The 12405-nt window shown below is 35.6% G+C and overlaps 1 protein-coding gene across 9 annotated transcripts in view; it reads right to left on the bottom strand.

Moving 5' to 3' along the window:
- Positions 1-12405, bottom strand: part of ATRX (ATRX chromatin remodeler) — a 300487-nt gene that overhangs the window by 87625 nt on the left and 200457 nt on the right. For 8 of the 9 annotated variants that reach the window (XM_007992127.3, XM_007992126.3, XM_007992124.3 and 5 more), the window contains 2 exons: positions 6806-6959; positions 3027-3133 (listed from right to left, as the gene is read on the bottom strand). In XM_007992127.3, the coding sequence (XP_007990318.3) occupies positions 3027-3133; positions 6806-6959 (261 nt within the window). Of the gene's footprint in view, positions 1-3026; positions 3134-6805; positions 6960-8834; positions 8909-12405 lie in introns of those variants that run through there. The other variant, XR_005237641.2, reaches the window with a different exon arrangement.

The raw sequence follows: 12405 nt of genomic DNA, 5'->3' as shown, positions 1-12405 counted from the left end.
GAGGCCAAGGTGGGCGGATCACTTGAGGCCAGGAGTTCAAGACCTGGCCAACACGGCAAAAACCCCATCTCTACAAAAAATACAAAAATTAGCCAGGCGTGGTGGCACACACCTGTAATCCCAGCTACTCAGGAGGCTGAGGCACAAGAATCACTTGAACCCAGGAGGCAGAGGCTGCAGTGAGCCAAGACTGCTTGACTGCACTTCAGCTTGGGTGACAGAGTGAGATCCTGTCTCTTAAAAAAAAAAAAAAAGTTGAAAAATTAGAAAAAGCAATCAAATGATTAAGCAAGTTATGTACAGCCATATGATGGAATATTATACAGCCAATATTATATATGCAAGATATAATAATACTTTCATAATCAGTACCAAAAAAAAGCCAATTAAAACATTCCATTGCCAACAACAAAAAACAATAGCAAACTGAATCCAAGACCATATAAAAAGAATTATACAACATGACAAGTGGGATTTATCCCAGGTATGCAAGGTTGGTTTAACATCTGAAAATCAAAGTAATACACTATGTTAATAGAATGGGGGAAAAAAAACCATGACATGATCATCTCAATAGCTGCAGAGAAATCAAGATAGTATGTCACACTCTTTCATGATAAACACATTCAACAAACTAGAAAGAGAAGACTATTTCCTCAACTTAATAAACAGTATCTATGAAACTAACATCATACAAAATATTGAAAAACTGGATTCCTTCACACTATGATTAGAGACAAGACAAGGATGTCAGCTCTTGCCACTTTAACTCAACATGGTACTTGAGGTTTTAACCAGGGCAACTGGATAAGCGAACAAATAAAAGGCACTCAGATTAGAAAGGAAATTATCTGTAATTCCAGATGACATGATCTTGTATACAAAAATCCTAAAGAATTCACTAACAACAAATTTCACTCAGCCTCAGAAATAAAATATGTACAAATACATTTAACAAAAGTGTAAAACGTATACTCTGCAAAATATAAAATATTGGTGAAATAAATAAAAGACCTAAATAAATGGCAAAACACCCCATGTTCATGGATAAGACATAATATTATTAAGATGGCAGTACTTCCTAAAATTACCATACATTCAACACAATCCCTATTAGCATCTAAGCTGACTTCTTTGTAGAAATTTATAGGGGATTCTAAGGTTGATGTGGAATTCCAAGAGATCTGGAATAGCCACACTTTCCAATTTCAACATTACTTTCAAAGCGATGGTAATGAAATAGTGCAGTTATTAACACAGGGACTGACATATAGATCAATGGAATAGAATTGAGGGTTAGGAAACAAATACGTATCTCCATCATCAATTCCTTTTTAATGAGAGTGACAAAAGCCATTCAATAAAGAAAGAATATTTTTTTCAACAAACAGTCCTGGGACAAATGGATAACCACAGCAAAAGATTGAAGTTGAGCCTTTACCTCATATCATGCATAAAAATTAACTCAAAATGGATCAAAGACCTAAGTGCAAGGACTAAAACTATAAAACTCTTTTAAGCAAACACAGGGGTTAAATCTTTACAACTTTTTATTTCGAAATGGTTTCTTAGATATGACACTAAAAGCACAAGCAACAAAAGAAAAAATAAATTGGAGGTCAACAAAATAAAATATTTTTGTGCATCAGAGGACACACTCAAGAAATCAACAGATGGCCAGGTATGGTGGCTCACACCTGTAATCCTAGCACTGTGGGAGGCCAACGAGGGAGGACTGCTTGAGCCCAGGAGTTTAAGACCAGTCTGGGCAAATAGAGGGAGACCTCATCTCTACAAAAAATTAAAAATAAATAAATAAAAGAAAGTGATATAGATCACAGAAACTTTTTTTTTTAATGAAAGCAAAAGACAACTCATAGAATGAGAGAAAATATTTGCAAATCATATATATAAGGGCCTAGTATGTAGAATATATGTTTTAAAACACATTTCAACAACAAAAAGATAAGCAATCCAATTCAAAAATGGGCAAAGGACCTGTATATCTATTTTTTCCAAAGAAGATAAAGAAATAGCCAACAAGTACATTAAAAGATGTTTAACATTATTAGTCATTAGAGAAACGAAAATTAAAATCATAAGATATCACTTCACAATCATTAGGATGGTTACAATAAAAACAAAAATGAAAAAGAACAAGTGTTGATAAGAATGTGGAGAAACCGAAAGGCTTGTACATTGCTGGTAGGACTGAAATAGTACAGGCAGTGTAGAAAAGTTTGGTATCACCATTTGTTTAAATAAATGAAAACTTGTATAACAAATGTACACAACAGTACTATTCACAACAGCTGAAAGGTGAGAACAACCCTAATATCTATCAAGACCACATATTACATGTTTCCATTTATACGACTGGTCCAGAATATATCAATCTATTAGAAACATAAAGGAGATTAGTGGTTGCTTATGTGAGGCAGTTTTGGGCTAGGTAGGGGAGTACTAGTTAAAGGGTACAGAGTTTTATTTGGTAGTGATTAAAATGTTCAAAAACTGACTCTAGTGATGTTTGCACATCTCTGTGAATAAATATATTAAAACCATTGAGTTCCACACTTTAAATGGGTGAATTGTACAGGATGTGAATTATCTCTCAAAAAACCTGCTTTAGAAACCAAAAAATTTTAATTTATCCTACAATTTCAACATCAAAGACTACTGTATTAGGAATTTTTCTTAAGTAAGTTGATATTAGCTGCTCTTGTCATCAAAAAAACTATGAGAGATGATAGATATGTTCATTTGCTTCACTACAGTAACCATTATACTATCTATATGTATCCCATAACACCATGTTGTAAACCTCAAATATAAACAATACAATTTTATTTTGAAAAACGCTACACATACATATGGATAAGGACAAAGAGATATTGCAAAAAAATGTTGATATATTAGTGTTGTGAGACTCTGGGTAGTTTTGTTTCTTTTGTTGTTAAAATGTTTGTATAGTATGTTTAAATCAGTATTTTAAAAATTACGATAGAGAAATATTTGTAGCTCACCTTTATAAATAAGGGGTTTATCTTTATCTTCTGTCTTCTCCCTACTAGCTAATTCAAGAAAATCTTCAATCAAGTCCAGAGATATGAGGGACTGGCTGAAAACAAGGCTAAAAAAACAGATTAGTGTTTATGGATTAGAAGATTCCTAGTAAAGATATCACTTCTTCCTAAATCAATCTACAAATTTAACACAATTGTAACAAAAATCCCAGCAGGATTTTTTTGTAGACATTACATGGTGATTGTAAAATGTATATGAGAATGCCACATCAGAGGAGGGAAGACAATTCTGAAAAAGAAAAACAAGGTTGGAGGGCTGACTCTTCATGATCTCAATACTTACAAAGTTACAGTAACCAAGACAGTGTAGTACCGGTAAAGGGACAGGCACAGATCAATAGAACGGAATAGAATTCAGATAGAGAGCCACATAGTATAATTAATTGTAGGGCCCAGGCATTTCAATGGTAAAACGATAGTGTTTTAAACAATGGTCTTGGTAGCCGGGCGCAGTGGCTCACGCTTTTACAATCCCAGCACTTTGGGAGGTTGAGGCGGGTGGATCACAAGGTCAGGACATCAAGACCATCCTGGCTAACGAGGTGAAACCCCGTCTCTACTAAAAATACAAAAAAATTAGCTGGGCGTGGTGGTGGGCGCCTGTAGTCCCAGCTACTTGGGAGGCTGAGGCAGGAGAATGGCGTGAACCCAGGAGGCAGACCTTGCAGTGAGCCAAGATTGCGCCACTGCACTCCAGCCTGGGCGACAAAGTGAGACTCTGTCTCAAAGAAAAAAAAAAAAAGGTCTTGGTAAAACTGAACATCCACATGAAAAAAAGTGAACTTCAACCTAAACTGCATACTTTTTGCAAAAAATAACTTAAAATGGAGCATAAATCTAACTGTAAAAACAAAGTTTAGAAGAACACAGAAGAAAATCTTCATAACGGGTTAGGCAAAAAATTATTTACACATGACACAAAGTATGATTGCTTTAAAAGTTGATAAATTAGACTTCATCAAAATTTAAAACTTTTGCTCTACAAAAGACACTGTTTAGAGAATGTAAAAAGTTTTCCTATTACAAGTATTTTAGTAATTTAAAATTACATGCATTCTATAACACTTTGTCATCACATTTCAAATATGTCTGCAAATTCCTGATTCTCTGCCCTAGTAATTTTCTAACTCCTTTTTAGCCATGAAAACTAGTTGTTCACATCAAGTTTTGTGTAGAGTTCAAATAAAATAAATTATAAAAGCAAGCTGTTTTAGGCATTGTGGGAGAAGGAGGAAAAATGTTACTGTGCCCTTACCCTCTCCTCTTGGTCATCAATTTGCAGGGGCTCTGAGAAATAGTTTTAAAATTATTATTCTGGTCTAACCCACTGGTGAGAATTTATAACATACTTATATACTAGAAAAGAAAAAAATCTCGAAAAAGAATATAAGAGGTCTTCTATTGTCCTTTATATATGCAAAGAAAGTAGATCAGTATATAAGAAACAATATACCTGTGGCAAGTATGCTTTAAGTTTTATTTTTATTCTAAAAGCTATACTATAGGAGATGAAGGTGCTTATGACTCCTGAAGATCCTTCAACATTCCCTGCTACATATCTTCAGAATTAGTAGAACAGAAAATTGAACCTATGAAACGGCTGTTGGAGTTAACCACATAAGTGTTTTTTATTGTATGACTTCCTGAGCTCCACACTGTTGGAGTCTAGTATCTCCCAGTTAACTATGTCTAGAATGCTGGTAAGAAAATGAATTGATTCCTAGTGCTCAGCTCAAATGACCAAGGCCTATGCTTTGATCCCTCAGTAGTTTATCTTTCCCAAAATCAAAAACATAATTGAATCAATTCTTTCTAAGCTACAAATTAAGTTCTTGAAAGTTCCTGTAAGTGAGAAACTTAAAGTCTTAGAAATACTAATTATTAAATTGGAATTAATCTGTAATCTGGGTTTCTATACTGGAAACAGGTTGATTTTAGTCAGTTAGTAATTAAGGCTGGTTCTGGGAACCACTGAACTCAGAGAAGTCTTACGGTGAAAAAGGAAAAAAGTTGTTAGGACTAAATGTCTATATGAACGGTTCTCTCCATTAACCTTTTCCAGTTGCAGACAACATGAAGAACTCTTTTGTTTCTGAGACCATATTTTGATATTTTTTTTAAACATAAAAGATTATTTTAGCCTTATTTAAAAATTTTATTAAAAGCATCTCAAGCTGAGCGCGGTGGCTCATACCTGTAATCCCAGCATTTTGGGAGGCTGAGGCAGGTGGATCACCTGAGGTCAGGAGTTCAAGACCAGCCGGGCCAACATGGTGAAACCATGTCTCTTAAAAATACAAAATTAGCTGGGCATGATGGTGTGTGCTTGTAATCCCAGCTACTCAGGAGGCAAGGCTGGAGAATCACTTGAACCCAGGAAGCGGAGGTGATTTCAGTGAGCTGAGATTGCACTGCTGCACTCCAGCCTGGATAACAAGAGCAAAACTTCATCTCAAAAAAAAAAAAAAAAAAAAAAAAACAAACAAACCAAAAAAACAAAAAGCATCTCAGATACCTTTTAAAAACCGTTTATAATCAAATGTTGGGACCTAGCAGCCTAGACAATAAGTCTGGTTCAAAACTTTAAAAATATGTTTTTGGAGGCCAGGCATGGTGGCTCATGCCTGTAATCCCAGCACTTTGGGAGGCTGAGGCAGGCGGATCACCTGAGGTCAGGAGTTCGAGACCAGCCTGACCAACAAGAAGGAACCCTGTCTCTACTAAAAATAAAATTAGCTGGGCATGGTGGTGCGTGCGTGTAATCCCAGCTACTCAGGAGGCTGAGGCAGGAGAATCACTTGAACCTGGGAGGTGGAGGTTGCAGTGAGCCGAGATCGCACCATTGCACTCCAGCCTGGGCAACAGCAGCAAAACTCCGTCTCAAAGGGGGGTGAAGATACAAAGAAGAGAACGGGCAAAAATGTTCGAAGTGGAACAAAAAACTAAGAATAAATGATAAAGAAAGAATAATTGGGCTGGGTGTGGTGGCTCACATGTGTAATCCCAGTACTTTGGGAGGCTGAGGCACGCAGATTACTTGAGCTCAAGACCAGCCTGGGCAACACAGTGAAACCCTGTCCCTGCTAAAAATAAAAAAACTAGCTGGGTATGGTGGCATGTGCCTGTGGTCCCAGCTACTGGAGAGGCTGAGGTGGAAGGATCACCTGAGCCTGGGAGGTCAAGACTGCAGTAAGCCGTGATTGTGCCGCTGTACTCCAGCCTGGGCAACAGAGCAAGACTCTGTCTCATGATGAAGAGAAAAAAAAAAAAAAAGAAGAAGAATAAAGAATAATCAAGCAGGTGAAATAAAATACAGCCTGAGAGATGTCCACTGGATTTGAGGATTAGAAGGTCACTAGTGACTTTACAGGGGGAAATCTCAGTACAGCAACAGGGTAGAAGTCACACTACATAAACCGAAAAATGATTTTGAAGATGGAGAAACACAAATTTCAACTAAGAGCTCTACCCAAGGAAGTAAGTTCAAGTTGAAATAGCTAGAAGCAAAAATTTACACTGAAGAAATAACCTGAATATGCAATCAGAACTAGTGGCTTACAAAAAAGATAGTTGCTTGTATTGGCCTAGCACTACAATGATCAAATAAATCACATCTTTAGGAAGGAAGGAAAAGCAACAGAGTTGTTCAAATACATTGTTTAAGCAATAAAAACATTATCAAAAATTCATTTATATAATAAATATGGTAAAGCACTTACACTTTATCCCCAATTTCCTCTGCCATTCGAAGAATTTCAAAGAGAAGTACCATTTTTCCAGAATGCTCTAAAACCTCAGCATCAGCATCTGTAACAAAATCTTTGTACCAGTCTGGAGCTGGGCTGCTTGGATTAGAAGAGGAAGTAGCTTTACCTAAATAAGGCAAATGGAACATAAGTAGGTAAATTAGAAAAGAAATGGAAAGAGAGCAAGAGAGACAGAAAAAGACCTACCAATGGGGAGGGTAAGAAACTGATGGGGACTTGGGAGAGGCGAGGGAAAAAAGACACAGGCAGGCACACACACACATACAGCACAGAAAGACGGAGACTATCCCAGAAGAGTGAGCTCTAGATAGAAAAAGGGAAAGGAAGGAGATGCCAAACAAGAGAACAAGCAAGAGATTGACTCTGAGAGAGTGCAAGTGTAAGAGACAAACCCTCGTGGTAGGAGTAGAGTTCAGAAAGACAGAGACCCAAAGAGATGAGGAACCACCCCCTCCCACCAGGCCCTAAGAGAGTAAAACACCCCCAAACATACTCCATGAGACAGGAATCAACAGAGATGGAAAGGCTCAGTCAGCACAACAGAAAAGACCTTGCGGGTAGAAAACATTTCACTGTGCTACTAGGATCTGGAAACCGCCAACAAGAATTGACCCCAGAATCGGCATATCATAGTAAATGATTTTGTTCTTACATATTTTCCCCACAAACTTTGACTATGAAAGGTGGAAGGAGAAAGTAGCATAAAATAATTTATTAAAAGATTTCAACATAGTTTGATTCAAAATAAGAAATATGCAGGTTTAGCATGTTTATACACTTTCCCAATTGCTTTTTAATACAAAGTATTTTAAAATATATTTTTGTTACAAAAATTTAAATACTCAGAAAAGTATATAAGAGATAAGAAACAAATGTGCTTCCACATTCCATCTTCATCAAATTTTAACACTGTTAAAACTTCGGATGAAGCTGAAGCCTAATAATCCGAAGCCTAATATAAGATCCTATATGATCCCATTCTCTTTCCTTCCTTCTTTTCCAATAGGTAACTAAACCCCTAAATTATATATTTACCCTTTTTTGCATGTGTTTTATGTTTTTTACTGCATGTGTATCACTAAACTGTACAAATGGCTATACTGTTTGTAAAATCCTACAAATTACTTTTTCACTCAAAGCAAGACTTACTCATGCTTGTCATGGAGTTCCCGTTCAATCATTCTAACTACCATGCAGTATTCCACTGCATGAATACACTATCATTTATTAGTTCTCCTCATAGACATCTAGATCGTTTCTTGTTTTTGGCTGATATGAAATGACTGCAATGAATGCTAATTGCTGAGTATATTTTTCTTAAATACTGTGTATTTTAAGTTTTAAATTTTCTGGCATAAAGTTATGATTGGAATTTTTAAAATACCATTTTAGACATATGTATAGTCTTTATCAAATACTTCTATCATCAGAAATTCTTGAGAATCTAATCATGCCATTTATTTTGTATGCTAACCTTCCTCAGGTTGACTACTAATACTTTCTGTTCCTAGCTTTTCCTAAGGTTATTTTCTCAGGTGTAGCTACAATTTGTGAGATTTCTGGGTAGCCCTAGTTAACGTCATATTATTCCAGAGTGATTCTACATTTGCTTCTACCAGGTCTCTAGGGAATCACCAACTCAGAATTACTTGTGAAGTTAATATTTCAGCTTAGGATTTTTTTAGAATATATGAGTAACATAAATTCAAACCATAAAGTATGTGAGGTGAAGGTCATGACCGTAAATTCAATGAAACTATTTTTCCCAACCAAGAGCCCCGGCTGAAATAGATAAACTTCCTCGTCAACTCCCTGGATTGTCCATGGGATTGTAAACTTTAAAGGGATTCGGCTTTGAGAAGGGGTCACAGAACTCTCCAACTTATAGAGGGCTCAAAGCCTCAAATTCTGTCCCTGGATAAATGAAAATCAAAGCTGCTAGTCTCAAGACTAGCATCTCCCTAGGATTTCCATAGCATACCTTCTTCAATTTACCATTTAGGCTTATCAGTTCCCTCCTTATGTCTGGGCATATAGTAAGCACTTTATAAATATCTGTTGAGTGAATAAATATGGTATATTAGTACTAATATTATGGCTCTACATCATATACAAGGATTCTGTCACAAAAGTTTATATCTATACAATTAATTACATACGTTTTAAAATGCAAATGCTTACCAATGAAGCTTACTCTAAAAGTACTTAATAATAAATCTACACTTTGAAGTAATTTACATAGTCATTTCGTGATCACAAACTCCCCTTCTAATAAAACATTTAAAACACAGAAATGGGGATGATGTAAGCTAAACTTAAATGACTCATTCAAGATGCTGCTTCTCAGAAAAATGAGAAAGCTACTACAAAAGCATTAAAGCAAACAGTAACTCTTTGACGTGAAAATAAAATATGTGGCAAAAATCATATTGTAGCACAATTATAGCTAGTTATTTAATATCCATTTCAAATTCCAGGTACAACATTGTCAGCCCTTTAATACTTCCCTCAGATTATGAGACCGACGTGCTGTCTACTGCGCTAAGGAGGCAGACAAGCCCCTTAATACTTCTTATTCAGGTTTTCTTATATTTACTGTAAGAAAGTAATTTTTTTAAAGTTATACAGTACCAGCTATGTATGTCCATACATTATGATACACTCCGTTTTATATGGAGTTAACTCAGATGCAAAGAAAAAAATAAATTCTTATTATCTATTAGTTCTGGAGAATGCTTCTAATATACTATACAGGTACATAAGCTACAGAAATATATAAAATATATCCATATACAAATGACTTATATTTGATTGCACACAACTAAAATGAAACAAAAATCCTAGACAAGTGGTCAAAATTTGTCTTTTGGAACTGACGGCCTTCCCTGCATGTTTTCGGGCTCATGACATGTAGCCTCCTACATTCTGCCCTCAGTGCTTTCCAACCCATTCACATTATGGCATATGTAAAAACTGTTAATGCTTATATAGTAGACCAGGAAAAACAGAAGAGACTACTCATTTATGGAGGCAAACCAGCTGCCTCAGATTCCAATTGTACTCCCAAGTGATGAAGGATCAACATCTCAGTACACTTAAAAAAAAAAAAAAATCTCAGTATACTCTTATGTAACCCATTTATAGCACAGGACAATGCACACTGACTGGTCTACTCTTCTGCTCCTCCTAGCCATAAGTTATGAGAAAAAAATTCAACAAGAGTATTTTAAGAAAATAATTTCCAGGAATATGTAAACTTTATATATTTTTAACCATGATCTGAGAGACTGAGGAATTTATGTGGAAAAGGCAGATTGGGTTAGCAGGGAAGGAGATACAGGAACCTCTCACTGTCTTAAATTACACAATAATAATGTATTATTCTGATAAAAATATTCTTTATATCTATCCAGAAGATGAACACTGATAGTAAACTGCTTTTATGGGGTAACAGAAGAGAAGAATGAGAAGAGAAATTTTGTAGTTTAATTTTCACTATTCCCCTGATTTCTTAAGAGAAGTCAGAGTCTACTGTTAGACTGCCATCTGTCTATTACATGGAGGTACTGAAGAGAGAAATGTTTATAAAGAAATCACCAAGTTATAAAGAATTTATGACTAATTCCTCAAAAACAATTGCAATAGAAACAAAAATTGACAACTGGGACCTAATTAAACTAAAGAGCTTCTGCACAGCAAAAACAAAAAACAAACAAAAAAACACAAAATAACAAAAAAAACTATCAACGGAGTAAACAGACAACCTACAGAATGAGAGAAAATACTCATAAACTATGTATCCAACAATGGTCTAATATCCAGAATCTATAAGGAACTTAATTCAACAGCAAAAAAACAAATAACTCCATTAAAAAGTGGGCAAAAGACAAGAACAGATACTTCTCAAAAGAGAACACACAAGCAGCCAACAAACATGAAAAAATGCTCATCATCATTAATCACAGGAGAAATGCAAATCCAAACCACAATGAGATACGATCTCACACCAGTCAGAATAGCTATTATTAAAAAGTCAAAAAACAGCAGATGCTGGAGCAGGGGCAAAGAAAAGGGAACATTTATGTTGTTGGGAATGTAAATTAGTTAATCACCTATGGAAGGCAGTTTAGAGATTTCTCAAAGAACTTAAAGCAGAACTGCAATTTGACCCAGCAATCTCATTACAAGTATAAAACAAAAAGAAAATAAATCTACCAAAAAGACACATGCACTCATATACAGCACTATTCACAACAGCAAAAACATGGAATCAACCTAAGTGCCCATCAACAGTGGACTGGATAAAGAAAATGTGGTACATATAAACCATGGAATATACACAGCCACAAAAAAGAACAAAATCATATCCTTTGCAGCAACAAGGATGCAGCTGGAGGCCATTATATACTAAGTGCATTAACACAGAAACAGAAAGCCAAATACTGCATGTTCTTACATATAAGTAAGAGCTAAACACTGGGTACACATGGATATAAAGAGGAGAGCAACAGACATGGAGGGCTACTAGAGTGGGGAGAGAGAAAGGGGGCAAAGACTGAAAAACTAACTACTGAGTACTATGTTCAGTACCTGGGGATGGAATCAATCACACCCCAAAGCTAAGCATCATGCAATATACCCATGTTAACCAACTAGCATATGTACCCCTGAATATAAAAGTTGAAATTATAAAAAATAAAATTAAAATAATTAATCACCAAGTTATTTCAGCTGTAGGCCTGAGACCAGCCAAGTTTATTTGATCACAGGATCACTAACCTAGTTGGCCCCCACAACTCTCTTCTTACAGACAGTTAACTACTTTGCTCCACAACTCCCAAATGCCAAATATTTAGAGCCACTACCTCGTTCTCTCTTCACAGCATCTGCTATTTCAAATAGGCAGATATTTGGTCCCAGTTTTTAAGCTCCTAGACATACAGGCTGCACTAGTAGGATACAGTGTCTCAACACTAATCCTTCAACTCATATATAGGTAAAGACAACTTAAACCACTGCAGAGTTCAGTCTAAGACTTCACTTTCATGCACAAGAGAGACAGAAAGAAAACAAAAGAGGTGATACAAACTGTACATAATATACAGGAAACCTAAAGTAGATAATTGCAGATTATGAAGAATCACAAAGGAAAAAGACTAAATGCTTAAAATAGTTTTACTGTATAATACTGACTAAAACTTAACTACAATCACACTTGATCATCTGAAATGTTTCCATTTATTCCCATATAGTTAAGTGAAAATATTATGGTGGCTTTGAGATTAGACATATCTAGGTCTGAATTCCAGTTCTCCTACTCATTTTTAAAACTATCAACTATACTGCAAGCCTGCTCAAGAATTCAGTTAGCTAACACATGTAGTTAAAATAATAGAGTTTAGGTATATACAAGTAAATAAACATTAGTTTTTCTTTTTACCTTTCCTCCCAAATACCAGAGAGCGCAGACTAGCTTGCTTATAATTAAAGATTCATCAGATATTTACTGTAATTATGAGTACTTGATTAGACTCATCAATTGAGGAAAGAAA

The sequence above is a fragment of the Chlorocebus sabaeus genome, chromosome X (genome assembly GCF_047675955.1).
Source record: "Chlorocebus sabaeus isolate Y175 chromosome X, mChlSab1.0.hap1, whole genome shotgun sequence".
NCBI classification, from domain to species: Eukaryota; Metazoa; Chordata; class Mammalia; order Primates; family Cercopithecidae; genus Chlorocebus; species Chlorocebus sabaeus.
This window is presented reverse-complemented; position numbering and strand designations above follow the sequence as displayed.